Source organism: Scomber japonicus, chromosome 17, assembly GCF_027409825.1.
Source record: "Scomber japonicus isolate fScoJap1 chromosome 17, fScoJap1.pri, whole genome shotgun sequence".
In the NCBI taxonomy this organism is placed as follows: Eukaryota; Metazoa; Chordata; class Actinopteri; order Scombriformes; family Scombridae; genus Scomber; species Scomber japonicus.
Window position 1 is genome coordinate 16,289,894 of NC_070594.1, and position 18,550 is coordinate 16,308,443.

General features: G+C 38.9%; 1 protein-coding gene across 1 annotated transcript; it reads left to right on the forward strand.

The window, feature by feature from the left end:
* Positions 1-3,784: 3,784 nt before the first annotated feature.
* LOC128377046 (cAMP-specific 3',5'-cyclic phosphodiesterase 7B-like) lies at positions 3,785-18,271 on the forward strand. The gene is made up of 14 exons (XM_053336928.1): positions 3,785-3,975; positions 6,259-6,319; positions 8,474-8,826; positions 13,211-13,300; positions 14,336-14,499; positions 14,611-14,674; positions 14,828-14,923; positions 15,515-15,615; positions 16,579-16,710; positions 16,813-16,904; positions 17,013-17,157; positions 17,317-17,413; positions 17,602-17,682; positions 17,773-18,271. Exons 3-14 carry the CDS (start codon positions 8,496-8,498, stop codon positions 17,988-17,990), a joined length of 1,611 nt encoding a protein of 536 aa, XP_053192903.1. The 5' UTR covers positions 3,785-3,975; positions 6,259-6,319; positions 8,474-8,495; the 3' UTR covers positions 17,991-18,271.
* Positions 18,272-18,550: the final 279 nt, after the last annotated feature.

The window sequence follows — 18,550 nt, forward strand, 5'->3', positions numbered from 1 at the left end:
TTAGTCCATTAGATTTCTATTGAAGATGTCTTCTGAATCATACAATCTAAGATCGTTTCACAGCAAGATGACAACTCATTGCCTGTGGTAGAGAAATGAGTTTCCCCTATATGCTACAGCAGTCCAAGTAGATCTGTTTCACTTCTCAAGAAAACTCAATGCAGTCAACCACAGATCCTCCTACATCAAGTCATTTGTTTGTACGTTACAAAACAATTAGCATAACTGTTTACTCTTGAAAAGGAGATTTTAATCTCAACAAGACTTATCTGGTTAAGTAATGGAAAATGGATTAAATCAACTTCAGAGTAATTTTAATAATATCTGTGTAGGGAGTTTCTGTTAATGACAGAAATAAATACTGTGTGTATCGATGCATGAAACTGCAGGTGGTTTTAACCACATAAGTTAGGATAGGCTCTGGTATTTCCGTTAGTCAGAACTCTGACACAAGCCAAAAAACCCCAACAATGAAAGCCATTCAGGATGTCCACAACTTTAAAAAAAAGTCTTAAAGTGTGCTCAGTTCAAACAAACTATCATACTATTTCAGTTTCTTCTACATGTTTAACCTATAAAACCCACTACCTCTATTGTATCCTAATGTTAACACAAGCACTTTAACTAACCTGTAATACTTTCATTGTTACTGTGTATCATGTTTAAATTGATTTTAATATTACTTGTTATTGAATTGAGTTTAAAATGTTGTATAATGTATAAGATTTAACTGTCTGGTATGAGTAGACACCTTGACCTTCTCAGGACTCTAAGCCTCAGAGGTCTTCATTAGATTAGCCTCCACTGGCTACCTGTGCACTTTAGAGTCCATTTTAAGATTCTTTTATTTGTTTTTAAATCTTTAAATGGACTGGCCCCGCTCTACCTCTCTGAGCTCCTTCACCCCCACGCTCCTGCTCGGTGCCTCAGGTCAGCTGATCTGCTGCTCCTGGAGGTACCGAGGTCAAAGCGGAAGCTCAGAGGGGATAGGGCATTTTCTGTAGCTGCTCCTAAATTATGGAACAAACTTCCTTTAAATATTAGACAAGCCCCCTCACTGTCCGTTTTTAAAACTCGTCTTAAAACCCATTTTTATTCCTTGGCTTTCAACCCAGCATGAGACTCTGCTCCTGTTTTAGTGTTTTATGGTTTGCTTGTTTTTAATTATTGTTTTATTGTTTTTATTTTAAAAACAATAAACAATTCTTATTATTTATTTCCTGTTAATTTTTTTTACATTTCCTGTGTTGTTTTTATGTATTTATGTACAGCACTTTGTTTAAGCTGTGGTTGTTTTAAAGTCCTATATAAATAAAGTTGAGTTGAGTTATACTTAAAAGGATGCAGAAAAAAACATGTTTGCATCCTGCTGTCACCCACATCCTGCTGTAAGATTTTGCACTCAGTAGTCAATATGATATAATATAATATAATAAAGACATTCACATTGACCCAAAATGACACATTTTAATTGAATCTGTCCATTTTCCACCCCGTAGTTCTGCTATAGTACAACCTGTTCAGAACATAGAAGAGTCTATATTTTCTTTCTTATGTGTTTATGGAACTATACAATCACATTGTTTATACCATGATCAGTTCTTTTACTTAGTTTCTACAGTGGCCCTGAGAGCCCAACACTTAGAAAGCATGTAAAGAAAGAAAACATTGTCACCAATTTAACACAGACATTTAGAAGGAAATAGGGACACATTACCAAATACAACATAAAACCTACTGTGATTTCTCAGGACCACTGTAATGTTTGTTTCTCTCATTACTGTACATACAACACAAATGCTTGGACTTCTATGCCATCATGTGTCAGCATTCCCAAATATTTTCAGATTATTTTGTTTAAACTCATTTTCATGAGGCATACACATTTTTCGACAAGAATTTTGGGAGTGGAGAAGAGGTTAAGAAAGAAACAGAAAGGAAAAGAAAGGATGTCTATAAGAAAAGAATCAGTTTGCAGCTTAAGAAACAACTATTTTCCTCCACACTTGACAAAGACAAAAAACTAAGCTTAAAGAGAGTGACTATTGGACTTTAACTCATAAGGTGGACAGAAACATGACTCCAAATTATTGATAATGTTACTCCATATTAGATGGATGTGTAAATAAACAACTGCTAACATGCTTGCTGTTATGTTAACGTTGCATTAACAACTTGTTTCTACTGCCCTCAAGTGGCCAAAAAAGTGACTGCAGGCTCGAGGTGACGTGTATTGTTCTTGGTTGGGAGGTTGGACCAAAGCTCATTTTTGCCCCAAGACCCCGTAGTGAGTTCATTCAGTTCTGGCTTAATGATAGTTAGTGATAGTCTTTTATTTGGAAAATCATTCTAGATTACAATTTAAAATGTAAACACTATTTAACATGTAACTTTTATGCATTCAAATGTATAAATACCTATGTTTTATATTTGTTGAGTTGTGCACTTGCATTTGCCCAAAAGTGTCCAATAACATAAAGTAAAAATAGATGGAAATGCAACTATACTTTCTTCTCACTGTGTGCACTGCCATATTGCTGTGACTACAGGTGTGTTTCTGTTGAATGTGTGCTAGAATGGATTGCAGCATTACATACCATGCATGTGTCAAAATGATAAAACAGCATTTTGAGAGCATCTAACTTCCATATGGTGACATATTTGCAAACTAAAAGGATGAGAAGAAGGACTGGGACATGTTGAGAGGGATTTGATTTGAATGTTGAAGTTGGTGCTTCTTAATGAATCAGCTCTGTGCCACTAAAACTTGAAGATTGATTGATGGGTGGTTGTCACGATATTATTGGTTGAAATTGGTTTGTTCAAGCCTATTAGCACACTTTATTATTTGTTATACAGGAAGAAAATAATTAGATTTTGATAAGAATACAAAGACAATTATTTGTTTTTTTAATTAGAGTAATGCAATCCATAACGCGTTAATTTTTTTAATCGCATTTTAATTTTGCAAGCCTTTTTGTCCCTTCTACTCACCCGTAGACGGCTCCTCTAGCTGTAGCGCTATGCTTTGAAGTGGCCTCCTGCAGTAAACCTACCGCGGTGATGGAAAGTAAGAGAGCTACTGGACTTTTGAAGGGCTTGTTTAACTTTAAAAAACTTCAAGACGGTTCAGTTGGCAAGTCAAAAGTAAAATACAACCTGTGTCAAACGGAGTTTAACTACCACCGGAGTACGTCGAGTTTGAGTTAGCACCTCCACGCTAAACACCCAGGTGCAGCCAAGCGAGCCTCAGCTCCACCAAAGTACCATTTCCATTTTGGAGTGTGGGAGTCGCAGCAGAGCCGTGATTGATTCCCAGTTAAACACTCTGGTGAGAAATGCTTTACATTATGGGCTTAAAACTGCCTTGAAATGTAAAATAACAGGATTTTAAACATGCAATTCAAAACGCAATTAATCACAATTAACTATGGAAATTCTGCGATTAATCTCGATTAAAAAAAAATATCGTTTGACAGCCCTAGTTTTTTTTCTTTTTGCATTAATTGTTAAAAATGTGCACAATATGACAAGAGCTCTTATCTAAAGGGTTATAAATGTGTAATCTAGGCTTTAATAGAGTATCACCAATTGTATTCACACTCAACAAATTGAAGACTGTATTCAGGTCCTGATTGGTCCACTCTTAACAACTCCCGCCTCTGTGATGCTTCAACCAGCCCCTCCCCTCTCCCTTCACCGCGGCTCACACCCGGCACGCGGACAGGGGGGGTACAACTTTAACTTGCCCTTTAAAAAGGTGCGACACTGCCGCTGGAGGAGGATGAAATAGAGACAATTAGGTTTTTAAACAGGCGTCAGCCCGGGCGCAGTCACCTTTCGTCCTGCTGCATGCGGCTCAGTCGCGCGCTTTCCGTGATATGAAAACACTTGGCACGTGCCTGCTTCTGTCGCATTGACTTGCTGTTCACGAGCTGCTGTCACGATGGTTAAATGTCCTGCTTAATGGTCGAGGTATGTACACAGTGTCTTTTACAGCTGTACGTGCGTCTCCGAACAGACACACAGGCTCGTACACAGTTGTTTTAGTAAAGACCTGGCGACTCTAATGAAAAATAAATATGAATAATGTTTCTGAAAGAACTTACAATATATTTGGTGCTTAAAAGTCAACTTATAATGATCATAGTTAACATTGTGTGTGCTATATGTCGGTGTTGATTATACTTTTGATATTGTAGGCTATATTCCTACGGGGGAGGGGCGGGGGGGGGAGTTAACTGTTGTATTTCTAAGTAGTAAACTGACCTTGTTTATGTCTCTTTGTAATTGCAGACGACTAATTCATTGTAAACCTGATAGGCTACAGCAGGCTTTGTTTATTCTTGTTTATTCTTGCATTGTGTCATGCATCTTCATTCAGCAAAGTCAAACTGCACCCTGAATGCTGTACACGATTTTTCTTTTTCTTATTATTAAATATAATGTATTTTTTTCACAAATAAATAAATATGATTATTATTGGTTATGGGATATGTATCAACAGACCATAAGCACAAAGTAAGAGAGTGATTGAGAGAGAGGCTTTTAGTAGAGAGTGGTCCATTTGACGTAAATAATGACGTGAGTGTAGGAAAGAATTTGACACAGCATCCTGTAAACATGTCGTAACCCTGTGGGCTGGATGAGAGAACAGACTTTGACTCTGTTTTTTCTCCATCCACCTGTTTCCTGCCTGTCAGTAAACAGAGTGATAATTTAAATGTAAATCCCCCTACACAAGGTACACTTTTCTGACTATCTTCCTCCAGAGGGTAAACATTGAACAGTAACAGATAACAGGTTGTTTGCTCTACAGGTCAGATAGTGTACCTGGTTTCTTTCAAATATATATGTTCGTGTTTTTGCCTCCATGATGCTGTAAACCAATGCTACTATGTGCACTTCGTCCACTCTCATACTCTTTACTTAACCCCCAGATGTTGACCCTATTATAACTGGTATAGACATTACTAGTTGTTAAAAATAGCTGACCTCATTTGGGATACTGTACAGTGCTGAGTCTGTATGAACTACAACACAAGGTATTGGATTGTAATTAGCTCATGGACTGATCCCAGGTCAGGTCACATCAATGAATTACAATAAACCAAAGTTATCAGGACAAATGTGTTGTGGTCTAAATACTAATGAATACATAAATGATCAAATATGTATGTTTATATATATATATGGCATTGTTGATCAGCTTCACCAGCTTTCAGCAATGATTTACTATTAAAATAATAGTGACTTAATCTACAGGTCAACTAATTTAGTCTATTGTATTTCTCTGTTACCAGTATTTGATTAAAATGAATGAATATATATACATACATACATACATACATACATACATACATAACGTAACTTCATACAAACTCATCTGAAAATGGCTAAAAAGAAGATGTCTTACAACTTCTTACAACGACCATGAGTATCAACCATGTGGAAGCAATTCATCGCCTGTTAATGCCAGTATGCTTGCCTGACCCACTTTTTCAGTGTTGTTGGCCAACATACAGACATTTAGCCACTGGAACAGCTGATGCCACTGTCGCTTAATGCACCTATCTCTGTCACTGACTCGGATGATGAATAGTCTTTAAACAGATGATGTTTATCCAATTCCAAAATCATGACTCTGTTTTTGATGGAGAACCATGATGAAGGGTTAGGGTTCACCATGGGGAAAATAAAAGGCTTTTCTTACACATATGTTAAGAATGGATGATTATTTTTCAGAATTTATAAACTGTACAGTTAAGGAAAAACAATTAATCTATATATATATATATATATAAATATAAATATATATATGTGTGTATGTGTGTGTGTGTGTGTGTAATACAATAAATATTAGATTAGAAGATAAAGCAATGAATTGCTCTGACTAAAACAATTGAATTTGTGTAAGATCAAGCTCTAAATTTACAGTTATTTATATATTGAAACAATGTTGTTTTACATATAACCACTATTATTTAGAGACAGTATCACATATTTTAAATTGTGTACTCCTTCTTGTGAAAAAGTCATTTAAATAGGCTTAAAAAATAGAAAACTAAAGTATTGGGTGAAACTTTTTTGTCGTTGATTTTGAAGATTGAAAAGAGGTCGGTGTCTGTGAAGCCTCTCAAAGAGGGTGACATGACTTTTAGCTCAGTTTCGATTAGAAATGGTCACTGTTGCTTTGATAGAGTATTTTGGGATGTTGTAATATTAATCTCAGCCCCGCTCTCATCCTCTTTCTCTCAGGCGTGTGGAGCAGTTACATTTAAAAGGTCGGAGCAGAATGCCACACAAGTTCTCATGCTGGGTAAGAATACTAACTGGCCTAAATACTTAAGTAAAAAGGTTGTTAATATTTGTAGTCAACTAATATTTGTTAAGAGTGCTTCAGTGTTTCACTAACCTTTGGACCACTGTAATATCTATGTCAAACACAGATGCATATTTCTACTAGCTCAATAGCTCTAAACTCTGAAGAAGTCAGGAATCATACTTTTTGAGCAGTTCTCAAAGAAAAGCCTGGGAGTGTTAAATTATATCAATGTAGGCTTTTACTCCAATCATGTTTTTTTAGTTTCTCAACTGGCAACAGTAAAATGAAGGTGTAGTTTCAGACTTTAAAATGTCACTAGGGCATTTTTCCCCAAATACTTTTCATTACTTTCTGTCATTTATATACGTATATATATAATCTTAAAATGTCAGATATTTATATTGTGTAAAATAATGAGGCAAGATGTTGTTCTGTTGAAGGCCTTCACTATTCCTTCCTGCATTATTTCGATCATCTAAACAAAGAGCTTAAAATATCTCTATGTCGTTGTGTCAGCTGGGTTTAACTCTTTCTCGTTCTTCTATTTGGTGAGGAATATGTTTAATATCTTGTTGATTCCTCTCGGCGAGGAGAGGAACAAAAACTTCTTGTTAAGAGTAAGAGGCTGTTTTGAGGGGCTGCATAAAGGGCCAGTATAAGATAAATAATGACTGTGATCTGTGAATCATGCAAAGCTACTCTTGTGGAGTCCAAAAATAAAAATGTAGTGCTGGAAATGAGCATAACAGGTTCCCTTTAATTGTGCCATAAAACAGTGCTTAGTTTTATGACACCAGAGAGTGCAAACTTAAACATATGATTTAAAAAAAAAAGATATGACAGAGTGCAAATTATTAGCGCAAGCCAAAAAAAAAAAAAAGTGTATGTGAGGGGATCTTTCGGAGCCAGCAGTCCACTGGCTGACTACCAACTTCAAGTGTTGACTTATCAAGACTTATAGTAGCATAGTAGTAGGCAGTTAGTGGTGGGGTTCATCATTCCCATGCTGGATTCAAACTGCACCAAACATACTGATGGGAAACTATTCATGCCAGTGTTATGTACATTGTTTGTAAATATACCTTATTGATATCAGTCTTTCTGTTCACTTCCGCCATATGAGAGCTGTATACTAAAGGCTGGTGATTTTTATTGGTACAGAGGAGTAAACTAAATCTTTGGATGCATACACAAAACTTGTAAATAGGAGTTCATTGTTGGCTCAGCACTGCAAGTGAGATTTGATGACAATGAGAAAATCACCAGTTATATTTAGGTAGTGCTAATGCAGAAAAACAGAAATTAAAACCGTTAAATTGATAAAACATGGGAGGCTTTCGATTTTTGGCCAGTAGTAACATGAGAAAGGATAGCTGCCATAACGTCATCACTGACACACTCGTTCTTATGGCTGACAGATTTAGGAATTGCGGAAAAAGTCAAATTCTTGGTGCTGGATTTTAGACTTTTTGTTTTCAGTACCAAGTAGTGGATACATTACATTTGTCCACACACAAGATTTTACACTACAATACCAATGACCAATCATAGTTAGGTATGTTTGACAGCTGTGTGTGTCCCTGTTCCCACTGACCTGACCATGAGACAGAGGACATGGCCGTGAACCAAAGCCCCACAGTGTTTCACACAAATCCTATTGGTCTCTCATTCGTGTGAGCAGCATATAGGCAGAGTGAGAGAGTGTGTAAGTGAACTGAGAGCAGGGAGAGGAGGGGCTTTTAGGCTCCACAACAACATTGGCGCGAGTAAGACTGTAGCAGGAGAGAGAATGCGGCAGAAGGAGGTAGCAGACCGTCAGTGGCTGAGTCTGGGAGAGAGGGATACAGACAGATTCTCTCCTTTTTTTCTGGCTTTGCCCCGCTTCACATCCTCATTTTTTTCACTGTCTTTTTTATTATTCTGCACACGTATGCTCTCAACCTCTCTGTTTCTGATTCTGTCTGTCTTCTGCAGTCTTTATTCCTCTGTTCTACATCCAGACTTGCTACTATCTCTTTCTGTTGCTGTGTCTCTTTCATCTCCTGCGTTCTTTGTCACCACTATCCTTCTTTCTCTTCCCCATCGTTAATTTCTAACCCGTCTTTACTTTGAACTTTCCTTTCCTTGCCCTGTGCTGTCTGTCATCAGTCTGACCCTGTGTGGTGTTACAATGCCAGTTCTGGAGGGGCTCTGGAGCCCAGATCTCAGGCTGCGGGACTCCGGTCTTGGTGTCGGGGTCGACGTTGGGGTCTGTCCAGATGAGGCCCCCAACTCGTCAGTCTGGGATCCGCTCAGGACGCCGCCAGTTACCTGCGGGGGCCTGTCGCTGGCCCTGGAGCTTCCAGCTCTCATTAGGCAGCTGAGGGCAGCCTGGAGAGCACGCAGGGGAGGCCCCCGAGGGCCCGAGAGAAGTCAGGCCACTGCTTGGGTGGAAGCAGAGAAGGAGGAGGTAGAGGAGGTGCAGGAGCAGGACACAGAGGACAGGAGCACACATCTGGAAGGTATCTCATATTACATGGTTACACGTACGATAAAGCTTGTGGGATTCAGATTTTCTTGTTATGTGTATGTGTATGTGCCATTAAAACACAATCATGATTTATTCATGAAACTTTAGTTTTTCGTGTGTGTTTTTAAAAATTGGGTACATTCCTTCACATTTGACCTGTGTCACTGTCTATGTATAATTTATTGTGCATTTATCTCTTTGTAATGATGTTAATGGTCATATTATCTGGCAGGTCAGCTATTTAGATAAAGTTGTCTGGCCTTGTTGGATCCATTTTGGAATTTTGATTCTGCCTTACCCTGCCTGGGTGCATGCTTTCATTTTTGACAACTGTTAGTGGATGTGTCTGTGTAGCTGCTTATGTATGACAGATTATCTTGGACAAGCGTGCCTGTGGCCGTATGTGTGTCTTTGTAAGTGACGTGGGTCGAGGCGAAGTTCACAGCAGACAGCCAGACAGAGTAGTGAAATGAGGGATTTGAGCTGTAAAGCCAGATTGTCCATTAAATAAAGCTTTGTTACCATCTGCTGAGCTGCAGCTATACTGATGACTCTGATATGATGCCATCAATCGACCTTCTGGTCATCTGTCTGGAGTGTAAGAGTGATGACGCACAGTAACCTTGTTTGACAATTCATTAAATCAGCAGTGGCATTACAATGATATTGAATAGGATGTTGAAACTGTTTATTATAAGCATTGAGAGGTGTTTTTGGCCTGATAAAGTTACATTATTTTGTTGGTAAAGTCAAAGGTACTGAAGAGCTGTAGTGTGAAGTGTTTTATTTTAATTTTAATCTTGGAGTCATGTAGTGATAGTGATGCAACTTTTGTGACTTTGACTTCAATATTAGCATATGGACAAAATTGATAAACATGACATCAATAAAGATTAGGAAAGAAGATAGAAGATTGAATTGTCCTCTTTACAGAATAATATTTTAATCAGTAAATAGTAGTAATAACAAAATTGAACTATGTCCATTTTAAATCTTGCTTATGATGAAGTGATGATTCAGAGTGTGGGGAATAACCTGTGCGTAAGTACTGACTCACAAGGTGGAAATGGACGAATGTGTGCTGTACACTGTGACTTTCCCTTTGAATCGTGATGACCTCATTCAGAGGGTGAAATCTGCGCAACATTTGATTTCGCCGCATACAAGACACTGAGATATATTATCTGTGATGATAGTGAGTCATTCTGACATTTGTGGTAGCTGGGGTGGAAAAGACCAGTTTTTTTTTTTAGAGAGTTCACTGGTTTAGATGGACTCAGTGAAACTGAAGTAAAGTGAAGTGAAGTGAGTGTTTTACCCAAAAACCTACAGTCAAAACATTTGATCAGACCGAAAATAATATTATTATATATTTTTTAAGCAATAGTCATTCTTTGGCTCTTTTTTACATGTCACAAAATCTGCATTTTTTTTTCTTATTTTCTATGATAAATATATTTGGAACTTGGGCTATTGGCCAACAGAAGTAACATTTGAATGTGTCCACTTGGGCTTTGTGAAATTGTGGACATTGTCTTACTATTTTCTGATGTGTTTATGAACAATGGATAATTTGCAGATTAATAGATAATGCAAAAGAACCAAGAAATTACGCACATTGTTGATCACTTGTACTTGACCTCATCACCATTTTTATCTGATGACGGTCAGAGGACATCAGTGTGGTTAACAAAGTGTGCACAAGTGTGGTTGACAGTGTGTGTGACTATGTTTGGTTTATTTCACAGAGTTTGTGATGCAACACATCTGTTAATAAAGTTTTCTAAGGTGAAAGAGTTTTGTAGTGAAATGAATCAATTTTTGTTTTTAAATTTTTATTTGTTTATTTTCAAATAGAAAGATGCATTACACAGAATAAACCAGAACAACTTTAGGGTATACCTGAATGTATTCTTAAATTTAGTCGCTGAAAATATTCAAGCACCTATGTACAGTATGCTATATTAGCCTGGTTGGATGTCACCTAACTGTTACTGACAGATCATTATTATTTAAAGTAATTTCAGTGCAAATACACAGGAAAAGAAAAGCAGCAGCACTGCTGGTGAATATCTGGAGATTCCAGGCAGCTGTATATATCTACATATCAAGATAAAGCAGCAGCCGCAGGCAGCAGTGAACATCATCTGCCACTGTGTGTTTGAAACTGTTTAGATTGGAGTGTAAAATCTGTATATAGCAGCAATGGTTCTGACTTTTGCTTTCTGAGAAGAAAAGCAGCCCCTGAGCACACTTTGTGTCATAATCATCCACAGATTCACTGAATCCAAGTCAACACATTTGTATGAGCGTGCTGCATGGGGGATGTGTGCCAAGTGTGTGATCTTGTTTTCCTTATTGGAATCATGGATTTAACCTCATTTGCAAGCATGTGTGTGTGTTACATGTGCAGTGTGTGTTCATACATGGGTGCATACCAAGGCGTGTGTGCATTGCTGTGTCTTAAAAACACCCTTTCCAACTGATTCATGTTTTCATCATACATGACCCAGTTCCACTCTGCATGGAGAAAATGACCTATTTACCACACTGAGAGTTAAAGGAAGAGGAAGGGAAAGACGAGAGAGGTGGAGGGGGCGAGACGAAAGGATGGATCTGATGGAAAGAGTGGGCGGGGGGTGGGGGATTGTTGTTGAACATGCAGGAATAAAGGATGATGGGAAGGCAGAGGGAGTAGCAGCGGAGAGAGCTGAGGATGTGGAGACAGTAGCCAGAAGTAGGGGAGGAGAGACTGGAAGAAAATGAAGGATGGAGTGACACACTAAATAGAAGTAGAGTGAAGGAAGAGAGCCACAGGGATGTGTGTGTGTTGGAGGTGGGGGGGGTGATCTGAGTGTTACCGCTGTTCCGCTTCTCCAGATGATGTATTCCCTCCTCTCCTTACCCGCCAGCGCACAGGATAAAGAAGCAAAGAGGCTTTCACCCTTTTTCTCGTCTTCTTGCTCAAACTAGGCCAGCAGGACTCCTCTGCTTCACTTTAACAGGCTGAGTCATTTCCCCCTAGCAGTTTATATATGTTTTTTGCACTATAACACACATAAATAGGGAATAATGCTGCTTCTCCATCATCTGTTTTATCTGCAGCTGCGTAGCTCACACAGTTCTAACACTTTTACCAAAACCACAACACCTACGAACTCTGCCGCTTTGGCAACCCACACTTGCAAGGCTGGATGTGGCAACCAGAGGGACTCACTGTGACTCCAACTCCATTAAGCACATAGTTTAGTTGCTTTTAACATCACTTAAGCATGAATCACAGAGGTGATGTGAATAGGCAACCTTAGGGACATAATACGCTCCAGTTCCTCACACCTAATCTCTAAATTATTCAGTATTCCCATAGTTTTTAGTTTATTTAGTTTAATTTCACGAATGTTTGCATGTGTGATGTGACCTAGGACCTAGCTCGGTTGTGTTTTGTTGTCCCTGGCCTCAGGATTTTAAGCAGAGGTAGCATTCAGTATCATTAGATTCAGGATCCAATGTGCAGTTGTGTTCCCTCTCCATCTAATACTGTCAGTGCTCACACAGCAACCCTTAAAACTCAAAGGTTTCTTCTGGGATTCTGTAGACTGTGGAAGGATTTTGTAGGAAAAAAAGCTTTTAGCTGCTTTTAGCCAAAAAAAAGTGCTGTCAGCATGTCAGCATGTCAGAAATACATGAGCACTTCAGAGATTCGTAATAGATATTTACTTTGCTAGAAAATGTACGTCAGTTGTGTAGATTGTGGATTTTTAATAGAAAACTTTTGTTTCGTAGTAGAAAAGTCCACAGATTGTGTTAGGCCCTTGTTTAAAATACACACAGATTAGAATTTATTAACACGTGTACCTGCACTTTGAGATGCACCTCTCCGCCTCAGTGTGAAACTGCAAGAAAAACAAGAGAAAATATTCAATGAACACTATGTATGCAGCAAATCCAACACCAATCTTATTCCAGATTCATATGAAAAGTGTTCAGATAAGCACTATAACAGCTGCAGCAGGGCATGAAATCCATTCTCCTCGGGCAAACTCTGACCAGATGCATGATGTCCTAGTGATTCAGCTGTGTCAAAGATCCTCTTGTTTCATGCGGACTGATTTAAGAACGATTCTAAATCTGCTTTTATGAAGCTGATTATCTTGAACATCTATGTACACTTTGCTCAGTGTGTCCTCTCATCACCCCGCTGGCTGTCTGGATTATCTTTCAGTCTCAATATCTCATTTGCTGTATCACCACTCTACTTTCCTCCTCCTGGAAACTTTTATTCATAGATTTTTATCACATTAAATGCTGATAAACAAGTTCAATTTTCCCCTTTTTTTACCATCTCCTTTTTCTGTTTTTTCTTTCTGTCTCTGTAGCTGATAGCAAACTGAACACTGGTCATGCTGGTGTGTTGCTGGCTGAGAGAAGAGGCTCCTACCCCCTGATTGACCTGCATATCCTCAAAAGTAGGTCTCCTCACCCACTTCCATAGAGCACTCCTACATATCCAAGAGTTAACTGCTCTCTCTTTGCATACTGTTACGACATTTACTGTCACACCTGCTGCAGTCATATACAGAGCATGGGTTTTGGAATAAGAACGAGCAAAGTCTCTGAATAACAATTTGTAGAAGTTCCTATTTGCTTACATCAGCAGTTTTCTGACATGTCAGCAATTGTTGGTTTATTAAAACAAATCACATCCATTAATTTTCCTATAAATGCTGTCAAAACAAAACTAGTGGAATTATTCATTCCATTCAAACTTTTAAATACTATGTAAGTTGTCAAAATGTCTGTAAAAATAAAGTTCAAATACATTTAAATGATTATACAGCAATGTACAATAATTCAACATTTTAGCTGAATTACCCATGATAAACATTACAGCTGCCGCTCATGTAAATAGATTGATATGACAGGAGATTCTAAGAGTAATACAAGACATAAAGCTATTAAATAGAGTTTATTCAAGAGTAATAACTATGCGCATCAAGGAGAACACATATTTCTGTATCCTAAAAATGAACAGGAAAGACAAAAAAAGAAAACTTGTTTAGATATTTAATCATAATATATTCATATTTATTACATATTTTTTAATCTATGTAGATGTGCAGGTAATGTAATTGCATACTTCAACCTCTCTTTGTGTTTGTGGATTATTTTTTTGTTAGCAAGCAAGTTTATTGCTGAACTATATGAATACAGATCAGTGGCCGTTTCAGGGTAATTGTGCATCAGATGTGAGTTAAGTTAACTAACCCTAACCCTAATTCACCTGATGATGCATGAATGTGCACATAATTGCTCAAGGTCCAAAATCTGGGCACTGGAGCAAAGCTGGCAGTTGATATGTATTTTTAGAGCTTTGTCATACAGTTCAGAAGGTCTCGAAACTGGAAACAGATGTTCATCTGTTGCTTTACTCTTTCTCTCTGTTGTAGAAAGCCACTCTGCATGGTCTGTCTGTATGGTAAATCCTCTCTTTGTTATTTCAGTCAGTGCCCAGCAGGGGGAGGTAGAGTCTGGCACCAGGAGAAAGGTGAAACGTCTGCTGAGCTTTCAGAGATACTGCCATGCTTCCAGGCTGCTGAGGGGGTTGGTGCCCCACACCCCCGAGTCGCTACACCTACTGGACGATGACTACCTTGGTCAAGCTGCGGTGAGGACACACACACACACACACACACACACACACACACACACACTCACTCACAGGTATCTCCAGCTCCCTGCATGAATTACATCTCACTTCTGACAACTTTCATTACAGCACATGTTATCAAAAGTGGGCACCTGGAACTTTGACATTTTCCTCTTCGACCGTCTTACAAATGGTAAGGTCATTTATTGCATTGCACACATTTTTATAAATTTAACAGATGTTGTCGGCCCAGATGTTATTTAAAGGTTTCTTTTTCTCTCCTTTTTTATTTTATTAATTAATGTGTGTGTTTGTGTGTGTGTGTGTGTGTGTGTGTGTGAATTAGGTAACAGCCTTGTGACTCTCATGTGCCACCTCTTCAATGTTTACGGTCTCATTCATCACTTCCAGCTAGACATGGTCAAACTGCACAGGTTTCTGGGTAAGATTTGATGGATCCTACATTCTTTTTCCACCAATAAGGAAGGGATGTTAAAGTGCATCCTATTATTTTAGCCTATCGAAATAGAAAAATGTTAGGCAAGCTCTATTTTTAGCAATAGGTATAAAATGTAATTTCTGTTCATTGTCACTAACCTTCCAAACAGCTTTTTTACATTTATTTGCACACCAGATACCCCAGATACAGACTACCCCAGACCCCAGACTACAAAAAATGATTTACCATAGTTTAAGAAAATCATTTTTAAATAATGTTTAATCAACGGGAGTACTACAGCTTTTTTGGCAGTGCTGAATACTCTTGAAAACTGAGAAGGGTTTAACTTTTTTTAAATCAGTCATTACAGAAGAGACTCTGGGTTTATGTTTCCCACAATAACAACTAACAGGGATAAAGTGACTGTGGAGACATTGTTGTTGTAGTAAGTGAATATTAACCCAGTATCCATAACAAGCTAGGTGGTGCTATCAGACACATCAGACCTGTGTGTATGGAAACAAGGAGCACAATCTCCTGTTTTTTTTCTTCACACACAAAAATGGGGTTTGACTTCATCTCTTGTATTTCCAGGCATGGTGCAGGATGACTACCACTCCCAGAATCCATATCACAATGCTGTTCATGCTGCTGATGTCACACAAGCCATGTACTGCTACCTAAAAGAGCCCAAGGTAATTCATACATGCAGACACACGTGCACACACACAGTACAGAGACACACTGAGCCTGAGTTTCTCCTTGACATATTCAATTAGCTTCGCTCCCCGAAGGATAATTCCTGCTCACTTTGACTCGACAACACATCCATCCACAGCCTGCAGAAATCCCTGAAGCCCTCTGACCAGATTAAGTGCCTCCACACATCTTTCGCTTAATACAGTAATTGCTTTTATGTCCTTTGTTGCTCCATCAAGCACCTTGTGATGCGCCTATTTTGTTAAAAGCACTTAGACAAATAAATTGAATTTGATGCAGCACACATGCCGGTGTGTTCTGGATAACAAGGAGGCTCATATAAGATGTCAAGCCTGCCGCTTCTCTGATCGATATGCCATTCTGCTTTTTACCGAAAATTAAGCATGTATCTCCACCCTCTGCAACACACTGAGGTCTGTTACAAATTAGAATCCATAACTTTGAGTGAGCGCTTCAGTTTGGCAGTCAAGATTAAATCATTTAAATTCTGAGGGAAAATTATCTAAATCTGTGTGAAGTATTGCATTTAAACACAGCAGGAAGTGTTTTCTCTTCCATAAGGGAAGGTAAAACATGCAAACCACAATTGTATAAGTTAAACTGAAGAGTAAAGTCACTTAAAGTCAGAACTAAACTGAATCTTAATGACTGAATAATATTGTACAGCACTGCCTGGAAGCATTGGGACAGTTTGGTTTAACACTCCAGAGCAGTGAATGTTTTATCAAACAAGATTGGACACTAAAATTAACATTTTTATGTGTAGACTTTGTACAGTTTACATGGGATAAACACTATAATATACAGGTATTCTCTACATGTTTCCCTTGATAATCTTTGAAGGACAGCTTAGCAATTAAGTTTAATTTGAAAAGAATGCAAGTGTCCCTCCTACATAAGGAATAACTGTTGCCCTGTTGACCATTCCTGTGTTGTAGCTAGCAGAGCACCTGAGCCCTCTTGACGTGTTCCTGGGTCTGATGGCAGCAGCTGCCCACGATGTGGACCACCCTGGAGTCAACCAGCCCTTTCTCATCAAGACCAGACACCACCTGGCATCCCTCTACCAGGTACAGACATCTCGGCTGCATGTGTCAGTGTGTGTGTTTGTCAAAACCTGCAGCTGAATCAATGCTAAAAAAAAAAATTGGGGTGTCGCTCATCTTGTACAGAACACATCTGTGCTGGAGAGTCACCACTGGAGATCCACTGTGGGCATGCTGCGAGAGTCAGGACTGTTGTCCCACCTACCTGCTGATATTTCGTAAGAACACATACACTATAACAAGAATACTGTACCATCAGATATGTCAGAAATGTTGTCAGACTGTATTCTTTTTTTAATCACATAAACACCACCTCTACACTGCAGGCAGGACATTGAACAGCAGCTCGGCTCACTCATCCTGGCTACAGACATCAGCAGACAGAATGAGTTCCTGTCAACCTTCAGAGAACATCTGGACAACCAGGACCTGGACCTTCAACTCCCGTCACATAGGCACTTTATACTTCAGGTAAGAAAACATTTTAAAGAACAGTACTGTATATTCAAGCAGTTCATGTATACACACTGTAAAATTAGTCAAATTGTGATATAACCCTTTATCAGATAACTTGTATTTGAAGGTTAGTGTAACTCTACAGTATGTTTACATCTCTCTTCTTGCCTTCAGATTGCTCTCAAGTGCGCAGATGTTTGTAACCCATGTCGGGTTTGGGAGCTAAGCAGGCAGTGGAGCGAGAGGGTGTGTGAGGAATTCTATAGGCAGGGTGAGCAGTGTGTCCTATTAATTGAATACAAGACAATGCATTATAGACATGTAGCATTTTCAAGCAGTCATCTTTATACCTTCAACACAAATATCAGACATTTGTGATATATAGAATCAAATATAGTTATGTCATTTCTGATTTTGTTCGTGTGGCTATTTTCTAATTTCTGAATATTAACCTGATAGGTGACCTTGAGAGGAAGTTTGACTTGGAGATCAGTCCGCTGTGTAACCAGCAGGCTGACTCTGTCCCAGCCATCCAGATAGGTAAGTACCAGAGGGCTCATGACTCATGCAAAACAGGAACCAAATAATGTGTCATGTGTATACCTAATATAAGCTGTTGGTCTGTCTTAGGATTTATCTCATACATTGTGGAGCCTCTGTTTGAGGAGTGGCACCGCTTCACAGAGCCTAGCCTGCTCAGCCAGACTGTGATGGGTCACCTGCACAAGAACAAAGCGCGCTGGAGCCACCTACGATACGCGCACACACCCTTAGACTCACAAACAAACCCTGATGCTGAAGAGCCTGAGCCCGAGGGAGGAGGTGGAGAGGGGGAGGACATCCCTTAATCTTCCTCTTGCTTCTTGAGGCGTTTCATCTTCATTTCTAAATAGAGGAGAGGAGTGTTTATCTGCCTCCTTGTTTGTCCTCCAGTAAGTTTTATCCCACAGCTGGTTGATCACAAGCTCTGAGAGTGGGAGCGCTGGATGGGAGTCTTGCTTGGTTTTGGTGAGAAATGACTCCCTCTGCTGGAGCAGAGGACTGTAGCGCTGCTGGAAAAGAAAGGGGAGAAATGCACAGTTGAGCAAACAGATGGATAATCTTAGTAAATAAATGCCAATTTGTCAGAGTCTTGCCTTGCTCTTTAAGACCTTGATATTTCCAGGAACAGAATTGAAAAGTTGTGACTGGTGTGTTTGCACTATGCTGCTAGAACAACAAAGAAAAGCCAAAATTATATATACAAGTCAGCTGGACTGTGCTGGAAAAGATGATATAAAATATATGAGAAATTAAGAGGAATATATGAATATATCCACTATACTATGCTTTTTAAACTTAAAAAAAAACACGTTAAGCTCTCTTCACTTTTTCTCTTTTTGTACAGCCTGCACTTCTGTTGGATGCT

Excerpts from the sequence above, each read along its gene's own strand:
- LOC128377046 (XM_053336928.1), top strand. The coding sequence starts at position 8,496 with ATGCCAGTTCTGGAGGGGCTCTGGAGCCCAGATCTCAGGCTGCGGGAC. Across the intron at positions 14,500-14,610 it reads ACTACCTTGGTCAAGCTGCG|CACATGTTATCAAAAGTGGG; the intron begins GTGAGGACACAC and ends CTTTCATTACAG. Across the intron at positions 17,683-17,772 it reads TGTCCCAGCCATCCAGATAG|GATTTATCTCATACATTGTG; the intron begins GTAAGTACCAGA and ends GGTCTGTCTTAG.